The sequence below is a fragment of the Marmota monax genome, unplaced genomic scaffold, assembly GCF_021218885.2.
Source record: "Marmota monax isolate L192 unplaced genomic scaffold, Marmota_monax_Labrador192_F-V1.1 WCK01_AAM20220418_F8-fsc00100, whole genome shotgun sequence".
NCBI lineage: Eukaryota > Metazoa > Chordata > Mammalia > Rodentia > Sciuridae > Marmota > Marmota monax.
In genome coordinates, this window is record NW_026693872.1 from 3,243,959 (window position 1) to 3,268,958 (window position 25,000).

General features: G+C 43.1%; 1 protein-coding gene and 1 long non-coding RNA gene across 5 annotated transcripts in view; one reads left to right on the forward strand and one right to left on the reverse strand.

The window, feature by feature from the left end:
• Positions 1–212: 212 nt before the first annotated feature.
• Positions 213–7,663, reverse strand: LOC124105381 (uncharacterized). The gene is made up of 2 exons (XR_006855712.2): positions 6,662–7,663; positions 213–6,058 (listed from the first exon to the last, which is right to left on the reverse strand). It is a non-coding gene; the product is annotated as an uncharacterized LOC124105381 (long non-coding RNA).
• Masp1 (MBL associated serine protease 1) overlaps positions 6,232–25,000 on the forward strand; it is a 61,490-nt gene continuing 42,721 nt past the window's right edge. The window contains exons 1-3 of one of the 4 annotated variants that reach the window (XM_046462515.2): positions 6,232–6,569; positions 10,513–10,708; positions 11,908–12,139. In XM_046462515.2, the coding sequence (XP_046318471.1) occupies positions 10,680–10,708; positions 11,908–12,139 (261 nt within the window). In that variant the 5' untranslated portion in view covers positions 6,232–6,569; positions 10,513–10,679. The remainder of the gene's footprint in view (positions 6,570–10,512; positions 10,709–11,907; positions 12,140–25,000) is intronic. The other 3 variants (XM_046462517.2, XM_046462518.2, XM_046462516.2) reach the window with 3 other exon arrangements.

A 25,000-nucleotide genomic window follows, 5' to 3' on the forward strand; every position in this document is an offset into this window, starting at 1 on the left:
TTTTATAACTATAAGATGCTTTATGTAGGCCCCTTGGTAACCATAAAGTTAAAATCTCTTGGAAGTGCATAAATGGTGAAGACAAAAGAATATAAACCTACCACTCCGCCACAGATAAATCACCAAATCACAAGAGAAGACAGCAAGAGAAGAAAAAGAAACACTCAAACTGCACAACAAAAAACAGTTAACAAAACACAATAACAAAAGCCTTACCGTCAAAACTTTTATTAAATGTAAATAAAATTCTACAGTGGAAAGATAGAATGACAAGACAAGATTTTTTTGTAGAAAACAATATGAAATAATTTGCTGCCTATTAAAAGACTCATGTCACCTTTAAGGATACACATAAGGTGAAAATGAAAAGATAGTGAAAGATATCACACGTAATGGTAAACAGAGAGTAGGGGAGGGTACACTTCTATCACAAAAATAGACTGTCAGTCAAAATTGGTCACAAAAGACAAAGATGGTCACTGTATAATGTTAAAGTGATCAAGAATATATAAGATATATATATATATATATATATATATATATATGCTCCACATTGGAGCATCTAAATATAAAAAGTACATATTAACAAAACTAAATGGGTGAATGGACAGGAACACAATAATAGTAGTGGACTTAAGATATGTACATTACTCAACCTGCCCTTTTCACCCAACAAAAAGGGTTGGAGTCAAATCCATATTGATTCATATAGATCATTTTTGTTCTTTCTAATTAGTGTTTAATATTTCATGGTATGAATACAACATTTTATAACTAGCCACTCTTTGTTGAGGCCCAGTTTTCTCCTTGACAAATAATACTACAACAAAAATGTTTATATATTGTGAGGGTGTTTTTAAAGTAAAATTGCTGATTTTTAAGATAAGCACATTTTTATTTCACTAATAGAACCATATCACCCTTTAGAAAACTGTCACTTTATACACTCACATGCATTGTATGAATACACCCATTGGTGTTAGTTAGCTTCTTTGCTACTGTGATCAAAAGACCTGCCAAGAACAATTTTAGAGGAAGAAAAATTTATTTGGGGTTCATGGTTTCAGAGGTTTCATTTCATAGATTTCTAATTCCACTGCTCTGGACCTGAAATCAGGCAGAATATAATAGCAGAAGAGTGTGGTGGAGGAAAGTGGCTCAGACATGGCCACCAGGAAGCAGAAAGAGACTGTTCCCCTCCACGGGCATGCTCCAACAACTTGCCTCCTCCAGCCACAACCTGCCTTTCTATAGTTACCACCCAATTGATATCTATCAGGGGATTGATGTGCTGATTAGGTTAAGGCTGTCATAATCCAATCATTTTACCTCTAAGCTTTCTTGCAATGTCTCACACACAGACTTTTGGGGGATACCTCATGTCTTCTAAACCATAACACCATTTCTCCACAGTATTGTCAACACTAACAATTTTTGTCCCTCTTGGTGCACATTTTTCAGTAATTCTTTCTGAAAAGGTCTTTAATGGTAAATTTTAAAGTCTGAATATATCCTTGTTCCATCTTCAACTGTACATAGTATCTTTTGACTTGTGTACGATTATAAGTTTAAATGTCTTTTGCACATTAAACGATCCTCTATTTTCCCCTTATTTCTGGATGGCAATTTAGAAATCTGATGTTAATCTGATCTTCATTCTTTTGTAGACAATTTAACTTTTGTTCTCCAGTAATTTTTAAGATATTTTTTCCTTGATATACTGAAAGATTAGTAAATGCTCCTAGATATAACTCTTCTACTACATGTCCCAATTGTGGATTAGTAGATCCTTTCAGACTGAGGCTTAATGACATATTTTTCATTTCTTGAAAAACTGAAACAAATATTTCTTCAAAGATGGAGATGGAACTGGAGACTCTAGTGTCCCCAGGGTTTTTTGGTTGGAATTGGGAAGGAGAGTGAACAACAGTGCCACAAACCTAAGTTCTTCTGGAAAGAGTGAAGTAATGACAGAGGTGAGAAGGGTGTGGAACAGCCAGAGTGGAAAAAGAGCAGGAGAATTTGGAAGGAGGGTGGGAAAGTAATGTTCAGGAAATAGCTGTAGGGAGTTAGGGAAGCCAGGGTCCTAACTCCTCCCAGATCTGAGAGCTGTCCCCCAAAATGGTGGAACTCCCAGCTGATTGTTTGCTTTTTGTGGCTCCTGGCTCCTGGCCCGTGGTTGAGTCTGCTTGTTCCATGTGACCCTAATTCCTGGAGAACTTCCAGGGAGGGGAGACACAGGGAGTAGACAGGACCCTAATGGGTACAGGATGGATTTAGGTGAGAAAATTAGTGAGGTGTGAATGGTATGTTGATGTACTAATAATTATTAATTACTCATCATATTAATTAGTGCAATCACGAGTTAATTAATATATATGAATATATTCTTGCAGAATTCTGGAGGCTTGAAGTCCAGGATCAAGTCCTGCAGGTTTGGTTTCTTCTGAGACTTTTGTCCTGGGTGTGAAGAATGCTGTCTTCTTCCTGTGGTCTTCCCCTGCATAACTGTGTCTTCATCCCTTCAGAAGACACTAGTCATGTTGGACTGGAGCCTACTCCATAGACCCCATTGTAATTAATCACCTCTTTATAAGCCACCAAAGTCATGGTCCGAGGTACTGGGGTTTCGATGTCAACATATGAGTTCAAGGGGGGCTTAATTAGCCCCTATCAGAGCCTAAGAGTTCATCTTTTAAATGTAAGCTATTTTTTTTTCCTTCTCTGAAAAATTGTGTAATCCCATGACAGCATGACTCATGAATATTTAAATTCCACAGGAAGTACCAGAAGTCTGCAGATGAGGGGAAAAAACCTTGGATTTGGGATCAGGAGCCTGAACTCTAGACAATGATCATTCCTTTACAGACACACTCATTTTCTCTGAACAATGTGGTCTTCATCTGTAAAAAGATGTGACTATTACATGCAAAAACATACATGAAAGAGTGTGGTATTACTAGGTATTATCTCATCAAATCTAAGACACCATCAATTATAAGATGTACCATTATGTTACATTACCAAAAATGGCAAAATCACACCAGGGGAGATTCTAAAATTGCAGATTCAGATGCCCTACAAAGATTCATTGAATTTAAATCTCCTGGGACGTAGCTCCAGGATTGGCATTTTTTAAATTACTTTCAACACAGTTAGTCAATATGTTGAACCACCCAAAGTTTAACTCTAGCTACGGTCTTTGGATCTATTTATCAGTTACTTAGCTTGTTCTATAGGGAGCCCTGGATCTCGGGCTTTTCCAAAAAACCTATCACCCAAATTCTTTGCATTGTCGGACACATTCATGGAATTCCAGAAACTTGCACTCAGGAGTTACACAAAATAAATACTTTGGTAGAACATGTAAACCAAAATCCTCCAGTGGTGGGAATGCTGCAGCAGTATTCCACAGGGGTAAGCTCTCTGAAACCCCCCTCTGACCGTAACCCAAGAGCAGCCAGGCCACCTCCAACACCATACACTTGTATGATTCTAAATAAACTATTAGTTCCTCATATTCATTTTTAAACCATTTTTGTCAAACTTAAAAAAAAAAAAACTCATTGAAACCCTTTAAGGGCTATTTCTCCCCCCTCCCCTGAATATCTATGAAGGAATTCTGAGTAACGAATGGTGACCACAGAAAAAGCAAGTGCCAAGATGACGAAGACTACTCTAGATACCTTGAGTACTCAAGATACAAGGTACTCAAGTTACCTTGACTCTTCAGTGGTCTCACGATCCACTGAGCCTCCTTCACACTTGCACGACCTTCAAGTTCACATTAGTGTGCTCCGTAAGTTCAGCCGAGTCCAATGCATGGATTTGATGGCTGAGCAAACTGATGTCCTCCCCCAAGAAAGAAAATGACTCTCCTAAGGTCACACACAGCTCACAGACACTGAGTCCACTTCTCCTAGTCCCGGTCCCTTACATACCTCCCCTGCCCCACCCACAATCTGATAATGACATCCAGGAGTTCACATCAAAAGCACCGGACACTGTCGCAAATGCCGTCTGACTCAATGTGGATCTGCGCTGGTTCTCCCGAGATCCCTCACTGAGCCAGTTACAGTTCTCATGCAGATTTCCTCTGAGTCTTGGCTAAATCCCAGGGAAGCACACATATCAGATCTGCTGTATATTGGCAGAACTTTGGCTTCAAACATATTTCAAATGCCTGCCATTGAACACTGGCAGCCTTGGAAAAACACTGCCAGGAAATTATTCTGGGAGGCCTAATTGTTCTATGACACTTGAGAACAAGAGGGAACGGTGACTTTCTCTTCCAAGCTCTTCCCTCTGTGCCCAGAACCAGAACAGATGATTGCATTTCCCAGTGTGTCCCCTAAAATCGGGGAGGGCGAGCTCAGAGGCAGCATGAATCCAGGGAGTCTTTCCTGGGCAGGGCCCTCTGCGCAGCACTGTGTGCATTTTGCCAAGTTCTTTCTCCTTTGGTTTTAAAACCTTTGTGTATTCCAAAAGAAATGCAGTCCATGTGTTTCTGATTCATTTACACTTAAATCATTAAAATGTTGTCTTGTGAGAGTTATTTGATGTCTGAGGAGCCTGAGAGTCTTTTTTAATGGGAATTTTAAAGGCGATTTCTCTTACCCTGCCTGCAACAGAAAGCAACATTTTGTGAAAACTGTGCCTGAGTTCAAACATATGTTCTCATCTGATATACTTGTACCTGTGTTCTTGACCACAGTCTCCTGATAACGCCAGGCTTGGCAAGACCGACATTCCCGAGTGGAATGAGATTGGAGCGAAAATGGGACATGACTTACAGTGAGAGCTCAAGTCATCCGTCCCCAAAATGTGCCAGAGGAATGGTGTCTTAGAGAGAGAGTGCACGCATTTGCCTCCTGGGTTTGAGTAGCAGGTAGCCCTCTGGACAACTAAGATAGCCCTTTCACAGGCATAATCTCATCTTAAGCCTCATGGCAACCTCCATTTTGCAAATGCAAAAATAAGATCAGAGATATTAAATTATTATGACCAAAGTATGTAATCAGCTTGGGTAAAAAGAAAAGATTATAGCTGAGTTCTGTCTCTGAGTCTAATGCTCTTCTCAAAATGAATCAAATTGGGGTTCTCGGTGAATGCTGTGTGTATGTGTGCTGTGTGTTTGAAATTCCTCATGCATTATAATATATTAGTAAGAAGCAATGATATACAATGCACAAGAGCTCAAATTCTTCCTCAAACACTATCTGTGTGACTCTGGGCAAGTTACTTAGCCTCTCTGGGCAGTTATCTCATATGGAAAATGGGAATAATATTACTATCCACCTTTTTTAAAATATAAAAATAACTGAAGACAATCTGTGTAGTAGTGGTGGGGAGTAATAAATATATTGCTAGGTAAACTTGGCAAATTAGATAATCTCTGAGCCTGTTTCCTCATTTGTTAAAACAAAAAAAGAAAAGAAAGAAAGGAAAAAGAAAGAAATATGTAATAGTAGGACCCTCACAAGTTTGTGAAAAGTAATTTAAGGAACACAGAGAAGATGCTCTAACACAGAAAGGATGCTCAATAAAACCTGTGTTTCACACCCAAACCTGCCTCTCCGTCCTCAATGTTGGTTGATATATTGTGGAGGAAGTTCTTATAGATGGACTTATCAGTGTGAGGGGACCAATACTATAGAGAAGGTGTTTCTTATTATTCAGCTCAGCTCTGATCCAGTGTTACATTTCTCCACAAACCATCGACACAGACACATACATGGGCCCAGGTCTTGCTATACCTCTGGGGCTCCTGGCCTCCTGGCACTGAGGGGTCCTTCCTAGGCTGGACTGGACCTCTGCATACTCTGAGTTGGTAAATGGCACCGAGTTGCTTTTAAGTGGGGAGAGACAAGTAACTAACTGCAGAACTTGGTGCTCCCACATGCTGTCTGCTAGGGGTTCGGCTCACAGGAAAACCTGTAGTCGTTTGCAGATAGTCCGAGGCTTTGGCATTTGCAACATGTTTTCTTCCTAGGGTCGATGCTAGCGTTGCCTTCTTAGTTGGCTCTTTCTGTGTAATTCATGTTCTTTTGCTGATGTCCTGAAGAAGAGCAAAAAAAAATTTAGACATCAGGCATGGGAAGCTGAAAAGAAATTAGACTTTGTCCCTCTCCCGCCCTCTTCCTACACACACACACACACACACACACACACACACACACACACACGGGGTGGGGGGGCGGGAATACCTATCTGAGCTCTGAGTTGTTTTCTCTCCAATGCTGGAGTCCGCCACACAGGATAAAGGAGGGGACTGGCAGAGCAGATCTCTTAAGGAAGAAGACAGATTCCGAGTGTGTAGAAGAGCAGTGAGAGCAAAGAGAGAGAGAGGAGAGAGGAAAAGCCAGAGGGAGAGAGGGGGAGAGGGGATCCGTTGCAGGCAGGGGAAGGCGTGACCTGAATGGAGAATGCCAGCCAATTCCAGAGACACACAGGGACCTCAGAACAAAGATAAGACATCGCTGACACCACACCGGGGACGATCTCACAGACTAGTCCGGCAGAGGGGACCCAGGCCAGGCAGTCAGGAGCGTGCAAGGCAGGAGAATGAGGTGAGTACCAGGGCAGGAGAGGGCTCCGTGCCCTTTGGGGAACCAAGTGTCAAGTGGCCCAGAGGGTCCGTCCTCTCTCTGGGCAGGCTCACCTGCATGTCCTGTGGGTGGCCGGGGTGGAGGTTCTCTTCCACTGAAGGGGAGGCTGGATGCACGGGAGACATGCCCCTAGGAAGCTGGAGTTTGTGCAAAGCCTGCTCTGGCGGGCACAGCTGAAGCTCGAATTTCTCCCTCTGCCAGCGCAGGGTGCTGCCTACTGGTCAATGTGACCTCCTCCCGTTGCCCACAAGGCTGATTTTTCCTTTTCCTCTTCTGCAAAGACCATTGAGTCCTCTCTCCCAACACTTTGAGAGTTAGATATGTATTTGTGTGTTTATTTGTTCTGACCGGAAAAGAAACCGGCTTCCCACAGCCCAGCTCTGTGGTTTCAGAAGTTTTCCTGTGAAACCCCAATTTAGAAAACTCAAAACCTGTCCCCATTTTACAGTTCCCTATAAATTTCTGCATTTCTCACTGAAATCAGAGGCAGCTGGTGACATGAATCAGGCTATGAATTGCACCAAATGGCTCTTAAAGGGATACCACAATTTCTTTAAGGATCATTTGGAGTTCCAAAGCCCAGGACTTTAAACTTTAAATTCCAATTGATTTGAAGCTCTTCAACCTTTCTTATTCCTCATCTTACTTAATGTTCCTTATCAGACATTCCTTACAAGTTTTTTTCTGCAGGTCTGGAAACTCAACCACTCTAATTAGTTTTGCTATTTATAAACGTTATTGCTGCTAGAAATATACAAAAAAGTGAAAAATATATATTAAAAAAAAAACCTCTCTCTCTATAAGTCCCTATGTAGCTCTTTTCCCTTTGATTTTTCTCTAAATCGGGGGGATGTTTCTGTCTGTTTCTCTTCTGCAAAGTCACCCAGCAACTTTGCTGAGTCCAGGCCAATGAAGGGCTTCGGCTGCATAACTCTGAATTCCAATTACTTGTAGTGCAGAGAGATACTCGAGTCCTTAATGTTAATTCAATCATTTCATTCTTTTTAAATCCATTGTAATTTTGAACTTGCCATCAAACTTCATTTTCCATTCTTTCCCCTAAAAACAAAATTGTATTTATGCCCATCTACTTTGAACCATATCTGATTCACCTGCCAAGGAAATGAACCCACCCTACCTACCACTAATGCCTCAGCTACACCAAAATACAGGACTCAGTGATAATCCTGTGTCTTTGCATATGCTTGTCCCTTAACCTAGAGCAATCCTCCTCCTTATTTTCCACCTAAAAGATCTGTTGGGTTTGATCCCTTTCAAATATCACTTGCTTTTCTCCGATTTCCATCCCCCAGAGCAAGCATCTCCTCCTTTGTTCTGTTCTGTGCTTTGGAGCGATGTCTCCTATTGTCTTTGGAGTACCTCCTTATTTAAATGCCGACTTCTGTGACAAGCAGGGAGATCAGTGTTTTCATCTCTGTAGGACCAGCACCTAACATAATGTCTGTTTCCTGCTAGGCATTCAATAAATATTTGTTGAATTGAACTCAATTGCTGAATAGCAAAGCAGCAACTAGAAAAGGGTTTCACTAGAAAAGTCTGTAAAGGGTCTTGCCTCACATGCTCGTAGCACTTCAGAGGTTGCAAGGCAGTTTCATGTGCATTGTGTCACCTAGTCTACAGATTGGGGATGACAAAGGGTTTATGGATAAGGGAGAATAAAAGCAGTTGAGCAAGTTTCTCAAAGCCACACTGATGATCTGGAAAAGGCCCAGTCTCAAACTTGGATCTTCTTTGGGCCCCGAGGACAGCATTTTTTTCCTACTATGTTCCTCTAGACTCTCAGTCCTGTGCACACTAGAATGACCTGTGGTGCTTTTAAATGCTCATGCCCAGGCTCCAGCCCAGGCCAATTAAACCAGAAGCTCCTGGGAGGAAGGCTCAGGCATTAGTAGTTTTTAAATTTCCCCAAAGCCATGGATTTTAAAATTATTTTTCACAGGGTTAATTGCTTTGGCCAGCTGCCTGGGCATGATATGGGCATGGACCCAACTTCTTCTGTGAGCCTTTGTTATTCCCTTCTTCGATGAAGCAAATTCACCATATGGTCTTGGGCATGATGTGACATCTCTTGGGGTATTCTTTTCATCACCTGTCAAATGAGGGTGGAGCGTAAGGAGCTCAACAGTCCCTTCCAACTCTTCAACTTAAAAAGGGAGGCCTGGTGTTGTGTACGTTGAAGTGAGATGAGTGAGTGGCAAGGCTAGAAAGTGCCACCTATTGCTCCGTCATATCCCCAAGGGGCATCTTCACACATCCCCAAGAGCTTGCACCCACAGAGGAGCCCATGAAATCCCAGCTCTGTATTACTTTTGACATTTCAAGCAAACGTAGCTCAACTCTTTGATGAGCCACAGGATAGATAACAGGTGTCAGGAATTGTACAGCTGGTGCCTGGTATATGAGAAGCCAAAACCATTCAGAAGGTGTGATGGGGAATGAAATCTGCCACTTAGATTCTTCGATTTATAGCCCCTAAAGCAAGCAAGCATATGCTCAGGCCCATTATGTGAAAGGAGATATTTGCTTTGTATGTTTGAAACTGTGTTAGATGCCAACAGGCCTTCCTCCCACACTGACCAATTGCCCACCATACATGGCACGGGGCTTCTAGGATAGATGGACCAGTCATCCACCAGCCCTTGACATATTTCGGCCTGAGGAATCTGAGACACTCCTCTATGTGGTCTGGAAAAAGCAGACATAGAGAAAGTTGACCTTTCAGCCTTACGTAATCAGTTGTCGCTATTGCAGGGAAGTCCAGTTTGGGAGCCAAAGCTTATGCCTAACACCTGCTTTTTGGGAAGCAGCATGATGGAGTAATCAGCAATAATGTTTGCCTAGGGCTGGACACTTAACCAAGTATGTTCCAAAGCTCCTGAGGACAGCAGGCCTGTGGGAAACCATTATTATCACCAGATAATAGACAAGAAAACAAATTCAGACGCTCCACCATTTCCTTAAAATGGGTAGGATAAATAAAAGCAGGGCCTCAAGTTGATCTACTCTCCCCTCCTTGGGATGGATGAGCAGAAACTCCCAACCCTGTTAATGACAGTACGTTTCCTCACTTGAAATCTCGAGTCCTAGGCCCTGCAAGTTGGAGTTTCTGGAATGGGCCTTCCTAATTCACTGTAGAACTTGGACCTGTGCCTTCCCTGATCACTGCCTCTGAGGTCCTTCCTTCACAGATTGGTGTAAAAAAAAAAAATATTGACAGTGGCAATTGGATTAAAATATTTTGTTTTCTTAATAGCATCCCACATGCTGCTATTGTAAGAGCCTTGGGAAAAAATATACTACTTTATTTTCTTTTTATTGAAAAAATAGCACATGGTTCTTCTAGACCAATGTGAATATTCTGCATACACAAAACTAAAAACACTCCTATTTCTATTCCACCGACAACCACTAATAATACCTTGGTGTCTATCCTTGCAGACCTTTTTATATTTATCTATTTATCTTTTATGTAAATAATACATGAAATAGCCAGATAATCTATGAATGTACTTCTCTTGCTGTGTGTATACACTCAAAAATTCATCTGTATGCATATATACAAATATACATCTGAATGCATGACTGGGAGTCCTGGCCGGGAAGCAACTTCCTGATTAGCAAAGATAAAACTACTAATCCAAAAATGCTGTCACAGTTTCCCAACGTTGACTTTTGTAATTCTTAGACTGGTCTGTCAGTCTCAGACTCTCTTTCCTCCCTTCCTTCTTTCATTTATAATCTACAATATAGCAGACTCTACACTGGATCCTTGACATATGTTATTGCTAATGTCCATACGAATCCTGTCAAGTAGGGATGATGATCCTCATTTACATATGTGGAAACTAGGACTCAGAGAAACTAGTTGCCCATGTTTTCACAGCCGTAAGTGGGAGAATTGGGAACTGAACCCAAGTACACTCAACTTCAAAGGCTGGGCCTGAAGCACTGCAGTGTGGCAGTCACTCCAATAGGGGGCTGTGGAATCTGGAGCGATGAAGAGATAATTCACAGCCCAGGAAGAAAAAATGGGACATCAGCAGATGAGCAATGAGCAAAGCATGTGCCATCGGGCTGAGGTATGGAAGGGGATGGCCTGACTGGCACTGAGAGAGGGCTGGACGGGCAGATCATCACCAGACCCAAAAGGGACTTTTCAGCCATTCCGAGGCAGGGGTTGTACCTGCAGACATAGTGCAGCACGATGGTGGCATCTATGTCATAGGAAACCAGCTTCAGCAGAAGATTGCTGAATGGTATAAGGGGGCCAAAAGACCAGTTAGGATGCTATAGAAATAGTCCAGATAAGAGGGTTTAAATTAAGGAATTGACTAGAGAGGAAGAGAGATGGGTCTCCAAAACAGGCAGAAGAGTCAAAAAGATTTGGTAATGATTATATGTGGTGTAAAAGGCAGGAGGAATGGCAGCCTTTCAGGCTGAGGGAGCTGGTGGATGAGATCACCACTAAAAGAAATCAGAAACGAGAGCAGGAATCTGTGAGAAGACACACTGTCCAGCCATGTTTGGATGTTTGAGTTCAAAGTCCCTGGGCGTTGGTGGGAAGCGACCATTTGTCAGCTGCTGAGGTGCAAGTGCTGACCATTTAGGCTTCGACCAGCCTTGGTTACTCTGCCTCTTTATTGCGCCATCCACGCTTGGCATGTTCTGAGAGTTTTACTGAATTTCCCTTCCTGCTTTTTGCAACAGTTATCCTGGATTCTTACAGAAATGAATTAGAGGCTTTTAACCCTTGTATTAGAACCTTACCAAGGAAACTCCTTTGCTCATTCCAATTTTATTCAAGATTTTGCATGCCATGACTGATTTGGTAATGCAACACTTCTTTCAAAATATTAAATTGGTTTAAAGTCTCCAGATTCCACCACAGGGTGTAAATCTCATCCCAATATTACCATGCTATTATTACTTACATTTTAGAAAAATGCATAAAGAGTTTATGATTCCTAAAGGAAGCCAAACTGAAGAAATGAGACCAACTTTTATGTAATTATTAAGTTACCTTTTCAATAGTAAAATAATATGGTACTTTCTGGAAAAGTTTAATACTCTATTCGAACTTTTAAAGGAGCAAAACTAGAAGCAGCTTCAGAAATCACCTAGTTCCTTCCTCCCATATTACAGACGAGGTAAGCAAGGCCCAGATGGGGGGATCTACAGTAGGGATATGCTGAGGAGTTGGTCTCCAGGCCGCTGACTCAGTTTAATGCTGGGGCCCTGCGTCCAGGAATGTAAGTGGAACCACATTCGTGTCTTTCAGGTGGCTCCTTCTCTGTCATGCTCTGTGCTTCTCCCTGTTGAAGGCTTCGTCCCACACCGTGGAGTTGAATGACATGTTTGGCCAGATCCAGTCACCTGGCTATCCGGACTCCTATCCCAGTGACTCAGAGGTGACTTGGAATATCACTGTCCCAGAGGGGTTTCGGATCAAGCTTTACTTCATGCACTTCAACTTGGAATCTTCCTACCTTTGTGAATATGACTACGTGAAGGTGAGACCACCAATGTGTTCTCTCATGAGGCCAGGCTCTCCTCTAGGAGTTAAAGAAGTCTAGGTGGGTTAGACACTGTCTCTTCCTTCACAGGGCTGCATCTAGTGAGGGAGCCACACAGGGTCACAATGTGATGAATGAAGGTGGTAGGGGGTGACAAGTTCAAGCTGAGTAGGAAGAACTAGAAAAGACCATGAGGAAAACTTGGGCTAGTGATGTGTGAGCCAGCCAAACACAACATTTTTGTTTTCTTTCTATTCTCAGGGTTGAGAGTGAAGTTCAGTGGTAGAGCGATTGTCTAGCAAACCCAAGGCCCTAGTTTTGATCCCCTACACACACACACACACACACACTCGCACACTTACACACAATTCTGTTCTCCATCTGAAATGTCTTCACTAGTTCCCACTCCAAGGTTCAAGGCAAGAGGAACAGAGACCCCCGAGGAAGCAGCAGTCAGACAGACACATAGCCATAATTGTACCCAAAGATGAAGTATTAGAAAGCATTGCCCAATTCCCCCAAATAATTTATCAAGTGATTGAAAAGTGCAGGGTATGCTGGAGCCTGCAGGAGGAGGCAGTGCTGGAAGGGAGGGTCAGGGTGCAATTCTGAAGGGCCTTGAATGCCAGGCTAAGGAGTTGGCAATTCACCAGCAAAGGGCATGGGTAGCAAGGGAAGTCGCTATCAGAAGGGTATTTTAAAAATGTCTTAGGGGAGAGCTGAAGAGGATATAACATCCAACAATATTTCCTAGAATCTAGAGAGTACTCATAAAAAATTGCCATGAGTGAGATGTTCTCACTTTAAAGTGGGGCAGAGAAGGATCAGAGTATTCTGAGAGATCAAGTTTATTAAAGTTGTACCTACTTTTAAAAGGTACGTAGACCCAGGAACCTATTTTCTAAGCTCTCTCTGGCTTCCTGGGAGAGGTTCTCATCAAATAACTTCAGAGTGGATGGTATGTGTTTTTAGTGTTCTTGTAGTCTTATTTTCCCACAGTCATTCAGCAAAGGGGAGCCTTGTATTAGCTAAAATGTTTTATCCACAACAAAGTAGTGAGTTTGTAAGGTGCTTTTGAACTTATCTCATTTAAACCTTTTAACAAACCTATGAGATAGTAACTACTCTCCCATTTCACAACAAAGAAACAAACTCAGGAAGTTTTATTTACTCACATAACATTGCACAGCTGGTGAATGGCAGATGCAAGTCCCAATCCCCTTCTATGGCCTTGAATCTTATGCTCTTTTGGCCACACCAAAGAGCCCACAAGCCATGCTCCACCGAGCCTCAGGAAACTACAGGTATTTCCAAGGGCACAGGATGGGGAAGACCTACTAAGAGACATTGTGGCCCCACCCTTCTTCAATTCATTTTATACGTGGGGTGCTGTAACTAAATATTCTGAGTTCACGGGAAATAGCCCTTGATGCTGCACATCGGGGTTTCTCGATCTCAGCACTATTGACATTTTGAGCCAGAAAATTCTGCAGTTATGACAACCCAAACTGTCTCCAGACATTGTCAGTGTCCTAGAACACTGCCAGGTGGGATGCTGCAGTTTTTTGGGTGCCTTGTGCAAGGAACTATCACCTTACCAGGATGCAGAAGATCTGGTCCCTTATAAAGAGAGAAGAGCCTAGAAAACATGATCTCTTGGCATTGCAAAGAAGCAATCTATTTGAGGCAACTCATGGACTAATCTGCTACCTGTAGTGCCCTACAGACCTTGCATCTCTGAATCAGATGCATTTGTCTAATTCCTTTGGAGAAATTGGGAAGGGGGCTTGTATAGTGACTCTACTGGAATGCCCTCCCTGCATGGAACTAGCCTCCCTACAGCCATGTCCCTGGCAGCCAGGGAACATGAGCAGATCTCACTTTTGTAGGAAGCTGCATCCTCATCAGTTGATAACCGGTGCTCACAGGGAGACAGGACCCTGCATCCTTGTTCACACACTCCTGAACAATTTCCCTCAAGAATCAAGAGCCCACAGAATGTCAGGCTGCAGAGGCCCTCTGAAGGCACATCGACTCCCAGGTTGTTGATGTTTTAAAATTTTTTCTCCCTAGTGAACATGTTTTTCCAATGACCCTTCAATTAGGCCCAATATAGAAAAGAGACAGAAGTGGAGTTGCCCAGGTTGAAGGTGACCCCAAAGCTCACTCTGCCTGCTCTTCCTCCTTGGTCACTACTCTGCAGCACCTTGATAACTTATGGCTCTAGTTTTTTTTTTTGTTTTTTTTTTTTTTTTGCTCTTATCAAGTTCTCATTGAATGGAAGAGACTGTAGTACTCCACCTCTAAATTCTGGATTAATCCAGAAATCTTATACACATAGTGAAACCTGTTCATTTTTTCAAATTTCCTTCCCATCCCCAGGCTCTAGCTCTTTTTCTGGCTTTGAATGAGAGAGAAGGTGGTCTCTTTCCATTTGAATAAAAAGCATGTGCCATGTAACTCGGGATAAGTCAACACCACTCTCCAAAACTCTGTTATATCACCTGTCAATGAGAAGGTGCATTAGATGATCCCTAAGGTACCTTAAATTCCAGAATTCTAATTTTAATTCTTTTTGCCAGAATTTCTCAGATGAATCCACTAAGCCCTCATTATCCTAGATAGGATAATCCCAGAAAACAGGAATACCATGTTTACTGCAGCCAATTCTCAAAGTACCATGGCTATTAACACTCTGGTTAAAGCTTAGAGTCTGCTGAAGATGTCTTAGTGGCACATTATTTGAGTAGAACATGTAAATATATCCTACCACGACTGTCCTTTAAAAGGCATTTTAAATATGACTGATTTTCCTTTGGTGGATTAGATCCCCTGTTTTAAGGCTTTTTACTCCCTGACTGAATTCCCCTGCAGCTGAGGAGTGGACTTTAAAGGACCTTCCAGCTCATAGGTATCCTTTCCAGCCCAATCCAAGCCCTCCATCTGCCCTTCCCACCCAGGCCCATCCCAGGGGCCATGGCAGAATTGCTGACTGCACAACAGTAGCTTGAATAAGAACAGGATCCCAGTCCAGGGCTGATGAAATTTTTTTTTTTCCACATTTATGAAAATTCCCTCCCAGCCTGGTTTCCCGCGGTCCTTGGTCTTCGAGGCACGTGCACAACTGCACAGAATTATCTGCTTCCTTGGAATGAGACTGCTGCTGTGGATTTCTGAAGTGCACTGATGAGGCCTATGAATCGCAGCTGGCTGATGCTACAGGCAAAGGGCAGAGCACAGGCACTGGACTGGGGGAAGGGAGGACTAGGTCCTGCTAGACATTCTGTACTAACTGACCGTGGACACATAACTACTACTGGAGGGGACTCTTTCCTACTCTGTCAAATGCAAGGAGTTGGGCTAGATGGTATCTAAGGTCTTCCTAACACTGATATTCTATGCATCTAAGACCTTAGAAATCAAGGTCTACCTCCATCATTGTCATGTCCAAAACCTGGGGAAGGGCAATGCACTGGCCAGCATCATTTCTGGATCAGAATTTACATCTTAAGATACTCAGTCTTTTCTAAAAAAAATTAATGGATTTATTAGTGGATTCCCATCTTGTGAATGATTAGGATTTAAAGTTGTAATATAAGGCAAATACCGCCTATGGTCAAATGTATGCTTAAAAATCCCCTAAGTATAAAAGAATATTATCTTTTAACTTGTCAAGAAGGGACATTATTTTCTGTAATGGAACAAACTACTGGTCCTTTGGTTGACCACCAGATGAAAGTTGACTTAGAAAGGAGCCGCAGGGCACTAGTTACAGAAAGAGGCATAATTATTTAGAAACCAGAAGTCCCAAGAGAACAGAAGATTCACACGTGTCATCTTCAAGTTCACTTCATTGCATCTGTTTATTGAAAAAAGGGGCATGGATCACCTAATTTGGTTTGGTCTCTCTCTCTCCTCTCTCTCTCTCTCTCTCTCATTGTGCATAAATTCGGTTGATATCTGTCAAATGCTCCTTCGATGCAATACCACTATTCTCCTATTACGCTGTCCTTGATGAAATCAACATTTCTCCCATCCTTTCCACTTGTTAGCCTTAGTTCCAATTTTTTTTTATTCTTCTTATCTAGTCTATTGCAATACCTCCCAAAGTTTATCAGGTATCTGCTTTAGTCCACGCTTCACATATATCCAGAGGATTCTTAAACATTGCTGTGATTGCACCACTCTGAAAACCTTTCATTTTCTATCATGAAATCCAAGCATTCTATTGAAAACTTATTCCACACTGCACACTGTACCCAAACTGGCCCCACAAGGATAATTAAGGTAGCCCTGCCCTCCAGGAATTTGGTTTCATAGTATGTAATGAGATAATCACATAATTGATAAATTAAAGTCAAACAAAGCAGCATAAAGGGCATAAGAAAACATATATATTTGGGAGTGGTCATTTCTGTGTGATCAGGAAAGCCTTCAGAAACAATTGATCCTCCTTTAAGTCCTGAAGGATACGTAGGAATTCAACAGTGTGCTTCCTTACATGGGGTATCTTAGCAGAGCCACCATGGTATGGAGGATGGAATGGGGCAGTTTTGATGTGTTTTAGGGAGGTACAAGAGAAAAGCCCAGAAAGATCACCTAGGGAGAGACTAAGAAATGGTTGGTAAATGTGGGCCTCAGCACACACACCCAAAGCCACAAACACATGATCAACAGGTTGAATTAATCCTACAGATGTATGTTATTGACCAATCTAGAATTGTCTGGCTCTATGTTAAAAAAAAAAAAGAATAACAACAACAGCAACAAGATGAATAATGTCAACATAAAATTTCTGATCCAAACAAAATTTTGCATCTCTACATCTGGCAATTTTGATGGTGTGCTGTATGACAACACAGCTGGACCCGGTAGACGCAGTCCTGTAGGTGAGTCCCCCAATCTGGACAGCTCCCGCAGGCCAAAGCTTCCTCACCTCTCTCCTGCTTCTCATACCGTGAAGAACACTAAATATTTTCCCCCAGTGCTCTACAAAAAGCAGAAGAGGTGAAAGCGATTGAGGACAGGAAAATCCGTGAAGATATTGTTTGAGAAGAATATCACTGTGCATTTCCTGTGCTGTATGTTTCTGTCTGAAGAGCACAAAGCAGCCCGTTTCCCTCACCTGCTCTCTATGCCTGGCATTTTTTGGCATTTCAGTCTAGGGGATCCAATTAGAAGTTATGAAATGTTTGGGGGCAAGAGACAGAATGCAGGTGACACAATTAGAGGTATGTTTGAGGAATTTTGATCTGGAAAGATAGGTAAGGAGCGTTAAAAGAGTAAAGCCAAAGAAACTGGAGTCGTTGAAAAGGCCATGTTGGGTTGTGTATTGAATAGATTGAATGAGGCGCCAGTTGAACCTAACATACGTTTCAAGGAACCCCAGGAGATCCAGGAGCACGGTGGAAGCCCAGGCAGAGATCCATGCAGGTAAATGCCACAGGGACTGGCTGTGCACAGGAGAGGGAGAAGGAGGAATCAGAGGTTTCACAGTCAGGTTAGGACAACAGAGTGCTACTCTCCCAGCAATGGAGATCAGGAACACTAATGAAGCCAGAATCAAAGACAGGCAGTCAGTATGGATAGGTGAATCGGGTTGGATCAAAGAAATGAGGTCAATTTGGGTCCAGGAAAGTTGGAGACTGCCCCTGAGGGATTGAAATGCTAATGCTTCACAGCCCTTCCTCCACCCTTATCAAGATAACCTGCCCCTGCTCCAACCTGTTGCTAAGGTAACCTGTCCCAGGGATTGTCCCTCCCTACAGAGAGTTGTAAACCTTGTTCATTAATGTACCCTGGACCCCCTTCCTGCCATGATCACTCCACCTTACCCCTCCAGCCCATCTGTTTCTCACTTTTGGGGCATTCCACCAGAGCATCTCCTGGGCCTCCATTACCTCCTCAGGAAGAAGAGAGATTAATAAGGGGGGAAAGAACAGGAGAACAAAGAAACTCTATGATGTTAAAAAGGTAGAACACCCTCACTTCTTGGGAGACCAGGATACCAACCATGGCCCCCTTCTTCCTCCTGAAAAGTTTATATTACCCCTTTTAAAATAAACCCTGCTTTACATGCTTGCCTCCTCATGCTTCTCTAGCGTTATACTTCAACATGTGAGGGAGCTGAACTCATCACCAGTAACCAGCAGTATCACAAAGAGGACAAGCAGATTTAGAGAGCTATGAAAGTGTGCGGAAGCGCACTGAGTTTGGAATCCAGCTGTCTGGGAAATGCTGGCACAGATTTTGAGACAGGGTTTAAAGACCCATAAGGGCAAAATTCTGCCTCTGCCACTAAGGAGTGAAGTTCCCTTTGGCCAAACTTCTCCATCTCCCTGAGCATGAGCTTTGTCATCAGTAGAAAAAAAAATTCACAGTGGATACAGCATGTTTCTCACAGATTATGAGAGGGCGTAAATAAAAATAATGGCTGTAGGTGGAATCAATACCGCGAAAGACAGTGGCGCTCCACGGTTTGGGCCCAGGATTTAGAGACAGTCAGAACCAGGGACAGGTCCTACATCTGCCTGGGGCTGATGCTTCACCTCCCACTGGTTCCCTTTCCCCATCTGTAAAATGGGGATAATCATGATTCCCCTCTTGTGGGCTAATTGTGAATGCTTAATGAGTTAAGAGCTTAAATCACATATGCCTGACACATATGCTGTTAGCTCAATAAATGTGATTGAACTGGCAGTGATGGTGGTGGTGTGAGCAATGAAGTGCTTGCCTGGCATCCCTAGGTGCTTGACGAACGTCATCTTTCTCCTCTGTTCCAACTCCCCCACCAACTAGCAGTACACGACAGTGATCTCGCCATTCAGTGCTTCCAATCAATTCATGGAAGTGCCCTTTGAAAGAATTGCTGGAACACAGGAGGCTGTTCATTTGTCCTGTGTGTTTACCTTGTGGCCTCACAAGTTTTATGGCAGTTTCTAGTCAGTCATCTCATTCGATTCTCATGGGATTGGGAGACCAGAGATTATCATGCTTAACGTCCAGAAATGGAAACAGAGGTACAAATGGATTTGTCCGAGTTTCTATAGAAAAGTCAGATCTCCATCCCTGGTGCTCATACTCCCAAGTCATGGTTCTGTCTCTCTAAGGGCCCTTCTCGGGCAGGTTGTATTCTGGAAAGGATCTTGCTAGGTTTCCTGGCCAGGCATTATGTCTAAGACAACAGTGTCTGCCATAGTGATTTAGTAATGTTTAAAAGGACCATGAGGGTTCTTAAGGGTCCCAATGATGTCTACATTTTGTTAGAGGACTTTCTTTTATTCTGACTTTAAGAGAAAATACATTTTACAAAAAATAATAAGGAATGGAGTCTGAGCTACAAAGAATGGGAAAGTGGTCTATTTATCTGGGCTCAAGGTCAACCCCACTGGACTGCAGCCCCATGAGTTCAAGGGCCATGTCTATGTTTTCTCCAATAGCAAGCACAACCCTGGAGAAGGACAGGAAAAGACATACTGTGTGTGAAGCAAAGGACTCTGGCCTGGAAATCAGTCACTGTCTCCTGTGGAGACCTTAGGAAAGTCCCAGGTCCATTCTGGGCCTCAGTTTCCCCAGTGAGAGAATTGGATTAAGTGACCTCTCTAAGCCCTTCCAATTCTGCTGGCCAGGGACCCCCAGTGCATTGCCCCTTCCCGGGGCCATATCCGTCAGTCTGCAATCTGCTGTGTAGTTGAGAGATAAATCCTCTGAACGGGATCCTAATTCTGTGCAGTCCTCTGTTTACTTAGTACTGCACTGACCCCAGCCACAGCAGCAGCTCTGTTAATTCTCTGGGAGTGGACAGGAGGCCTTGGCCCCAGAAGGAAATGAGAAATAGATGAAAGTTTCTCATGAATTTCAATTGTACTCCCCAGCAGGATTCTCCCCTCCAATGACACCAGGTCCCAAACACCAATTCCAGCTGATTCAGAAGAATCAGGAAGTGAAGATGAGCTTCCTGAAAGTGTGAAAAAAAGCACTTTTTATGCAGGAAGTGTGAACAGCAGGAGATCTTGGGTGCTGCAAAACAGAGGGAAGGGGCCCAAGCTGGGACAGGGAATGCAGTGAGTGTGGAGAGCCAGTATGGGAAGAGTGCTCTCTGGGGAGGGGGGCACAGAGGCACACCTGCGTGTGCTTGTGCTCACAAAGAACACTCCTGGAAACATCTCGGTAAAAAACAGAGCCTGGATTTACCTTTTGGAGTCAAAAGGTAGGGAAAGAGAGGTTTTATTGAGTAACCTACAATTTATTAGGACACAGAATGCAACAGCAATTAGGACAGAGATCCCTGCCAGGGAGGGGTTGCACACTAAACAAACTCACAAGCTAATCATGCAGTGATGACTAAGTTGATAGGCAAAGAAATTAAATCGAGCAGATAAAGGGGTCTGCATAGGCTTAGGAGGGTTTTATGATTTTAATATTGTAGGCAGACTAGGCCTCAAGGAGGTGACCTTTAAGTCAAGACTTGAAGAAGGGGAGGAAGTCAGCCATGTGCTTTCTGGAGAAAAAGCATTCCAACAAGAGGGGATAGGCCTGATGTGTTTGAAGAACACCAGGATGGTAGTATGGCTGGAGGGTAGAGTGAGGGTTGAAGACCAACAGGAACAGGTGGGAGATAGGGAAGAGGCCGGAGATAGGGAAGAGGCCGGAGATGGGGTCCTGCAAAATGCTGCCAGGTAATGATGGAATTCATAAGTTGCTTCCATCCCTGAGTCTCCTTTGACCTCCTGACTCTTAGAGGACAGCATTAATGCCTACCTTTTATATCTGAGAAAACCCATGCCTGGAGATGGTGATGTGTCTACCTATAAATGATTAGCAGCCACACTGGGGCAGGGGAGAAGGGGAGGAGAAAAGTGTACCTTGTACCTTGCCACACCATTTGCCATCCTGATACAATACACATTAATTACCTCAGGATGACAGAGCAACAGTAAAATAATCAGGAAGTCATGAATTTCCATATAATTTATTTGTTTCTAATACAGTTGATTTAAGTATAAGTTTTAAGGGTAGCAAAATCCCCCAAAAGTTGACAGTCGGCTCTTCTAATTGAGGAGCTCCCAGCTCTCACTTACTACTGTCTGGGGAGATGGAAGTGACATCCCAGTGGCAGAGCTGCTACCAGAACCCAGGGTCCTTTGGTCCCTATTGCAGTGCCCTTGAAGAATTTCTGTGCAATGAAACTGCTGCAGGACGCTGCTCCACCTGTGGCAGGTCCCTTCTGTGCCCAGCACTGGCCTTATCACTGCCTCCACCGAGTCCTGACTGTGACATACCTTGAGCCCGGCAGCCTCCACCGCAGAGGAACACAGCAACCCTTTGTTCAGAGCTATTTTCCTGTCAGCCTCAGAGTTGCCCAAGAGATTTGCATGTGAATGAGCCAGTGGCTCTGAAGTCCCCAAAGGGGTGGGATGGAGGAGTCTGAGCCATTCACCAGCTGAAGAGAGTGTAAATCCTCCTTGGCCCTCCTACCCAGTCACAGTTCCCAGACTCTTCCCCGCCCAGCCCCTATGTATCCCTATTCCCGCTGAGACGGTGGGCACCACTGGTTTCCCACCTGCGGGATGCCCGCTTCCCAGGCTCTGGGCAGGACCCCTCCCTGCCAACTCTTTCTTCTCTCGTGCCCTTTTCTGTCCAGCCCTCCCTGAGAGTGGGCCATTTTTCCTGGCAGCAGTGGGAATCCTGGACTCTCAGGACCTGCGCGAACTCTTTCTCAGGCCCCCTCATTCTTTATGGTGTCTCGCTTGTGCATGTACACAATACCTTCTTAGGGGCTCACCCAGCTCTATTGGGTTTGTTTTACTCTGATTAACAAATACCAAATAAGAACAATGTCCTGGAAAGAGCAGTACAACTGGGCCTTCATCTTGGCTCTGCCATGTGACTATGAATGAGTCTTAGTTTCTCCACCAAGAAAGGAATGGTATAGATTTGAAGGCCTTGAGTGTCCTTTGCAGCTCTGACCTTCTATAGTTTGATTCCAACTATTGAACCAGATCTGGGAGTCAAGATATGTGGATTTTTTTCTCCTAGGCTCTGTGGCCTTGGAGAAGTCACATCACCTCTCTGAGCTCAGAATTACAATGTTTGCTTGAAGTACATTTACTATATGATTGTTATTAGGAGCAAATAAAATAGTGAAGGTGAAAATGTTCCATTAACTAGAAAGAAGGAGGCATTATGATATTATGAGTATCCATCATCATTATTATTATTTATTCATTTTTTTTTGTGGCTACAACAAGCGTTCTACTCCTGACACCAATAACTCTATCAGTCCATATTTAATCACAAAAGCAAAGCCTCTATGTGTATTTTGAGACACTTGTGAGCATTACAGCTCATGTAATCATAGAAAGAACTGTGGTACTAATCATTGGTGATGAGAAGTTAGAGAACCACAGAAAAGGTCACCCACTGGTTCTTGTAGACTTTTCCAGGGGTGAAAGTGTTGGCATCTGCAAAGGAATCTAGTAAGTCAAGTCGGGGACCAAAGTGGGACTGTGACTGTAAAGCTCATGAAAACAGGTGCCTGAAAGCTTTGAGCTCCAAAAAGCCTCGGTGGAATGACAAGCAAGCACCTGGTGATAGACATGGGCCACTCTTGGTCATCAGAGCCAATGGTTGAAAGGAAGCATGGGATGCAGAGTAGAGGAATGTGAAGAAGTTAAAACTTATTGGCACAACTGCATCTGTCCAAACAACCTTCACAGAATAATGGCTTTTGCTTTCCAAACTTGCACAAATTCCTCTTTATGCCAGCTGTAACCTGAAAACATACAGGTAAGGAAATTCTAGAGCATGTAATTCCAAGATTAACTAAATTGTTAATAAAATAATTCAGCATTCTTTCTAAAATAACTTTGAAATGTTCTTCAAGAGCCAATAGTAGATTTCAGAAGGGTTCTAAGATACACCTTGCAAACACTGATGAGCCAAACCAAGAGGCATCCGAACTGTAAGGGCGCTTGTTTGTCTAAGGAGTTCCAGGGAATCTGCATGCTTCCATTGAAGACCTGGATCTACTGCTCAAAGAGGTTCATTCACCACTAGAGCATTCATCGCTCACTGGATTCACACTCATTTTGCCCAATTCATTTAAATTATCTGGGCTTCAATTTCCTTATCTATGAAATAAAAACAATAATTCCTGAGCTGCTTTCTCTGTACATTGGAGGTGTTGATTGGTAGATGGCAACGTAGCTGTGAACTGATGTGAACTCTAGAGAGCAGCTGCAGCTGGCTTCCCGTAGATGCTTGACCTGCTTTCTGCTGCCTTGCCTCAGTTTTGCATGGGAGCTCTGTGTTTGAGAAAACTCATGGAAAACAAAGACTCTGCCTTCTCATCCTGAGATCTGCTTCCCAGCTCTCTACCTTCAATAGAGCCCCTCTCCTATACCAGGTGTTTGGAGCAGGGGACAATGGAGCTTTGTGGAGACTCTGGATACCCCAAGACTTCACTATTCCCTCTGTTCTCCCCACCACTCCATCCTCCACCTACTCTTCCTACCTGATAAATCCTACTCACCTGCTATTCCTTAGCTCAGAGGACTTTTTTTTCCCAAAAATGTGTGTGTGTGTGTGTGTGTGTGTGTGTGTATGTTTTGTTTTGTTTGATTTTGGTTTTGGTGGTGCTGGGGATCAAACCCAGGGCTTTGCATGTGCTGGAAAAACACAACAATCACTAAGCTACATCCTCAGCCTCTATGTGTTTTCTGATCCCCTTCATCTGGATGCAGTTTTTCCCTTTAAGCCCCTGAGCCTTCCCATCTATCATTGTAGTTACAATTTACCAATAATACTCTAATATACACATTTGAGTACTTATCTTATTTTCCTACTAAATGTCACATTCCCAGAGGCAGGGGATATGCTTATAAAACTAATGCTTTATAAGTGATTTTTTTATAAAAAGTAATTTTTTACATCCTCCACATGATAGTTCAGAAAGAACTTGGTACCTAAATATTTGTCAAATGGAGCTAAAAGAAAACAAATTCACTACATACAACCACATACTGGTGCCCTTAATAATTATAGTCTGCAAGGATGCAGTTGCCCACAAAAAGAAATAGAAAGGGTGTCTGTGATCCTCAGCCACATGGTTCTCTATTGTTATAAATTTACATCTTCAATAGGTATGTTCCCTCCATGTTGATATGATAACCTCAGAGATGGGAGAATTCAAACAGAAGTCAGGGCTCAATCCTTAATCCCTACTCAGAGACAAATGATCTTTGTAGAATTTTATAATTCATAGCAGGACATGCAAATATTAACCAGGCCAGTGACCCTTCTGTTTAGGTTAAGGCTGTCACTGAGCCACATCCTCTTTGGGAGACAATCCATGCACCCAAGATAAGGTTTCAAGAGGCTCTTGAGCCAGGAAAATTGTTTGGTCAAGTGTCTATGCCTTTTGTCATGTACTCTTTGGGTTTGTGGCTCCTTTCCCCAGTCTAAAAACAGTTCCAAAAGCAAAATTGACATCAGAAAATGCTCAGATAATCTGTTTACCTTTGTGTAAGTCACTCTGCCATTTCTGAACTTCGGTTTCCTCTAGAAGAAGGGAGATTGAAATAACTCTTCAAGGTCCCTGCCAGCCCTGATATCCCAGCACTCTATTCTGGGCTTCAGATTGAATTCCTATGGCCCTAGGCTACTGTCTTTCTCCTCTGCTTCTCAAGTTTGTATGATTCAGTTTTGTCATGGCTCTCAGCAGGGACATGCTTCCTTGTCCTCTGGAATAGTTTGGCTCTGCAGGCAGTGTGTTTATCTGTCATCATGAAAAAGTCCTTAATCCCAGAAGTTATGAGGAGGACAGATATTTATCACAGACCCTCAGTAGGTCTCTAT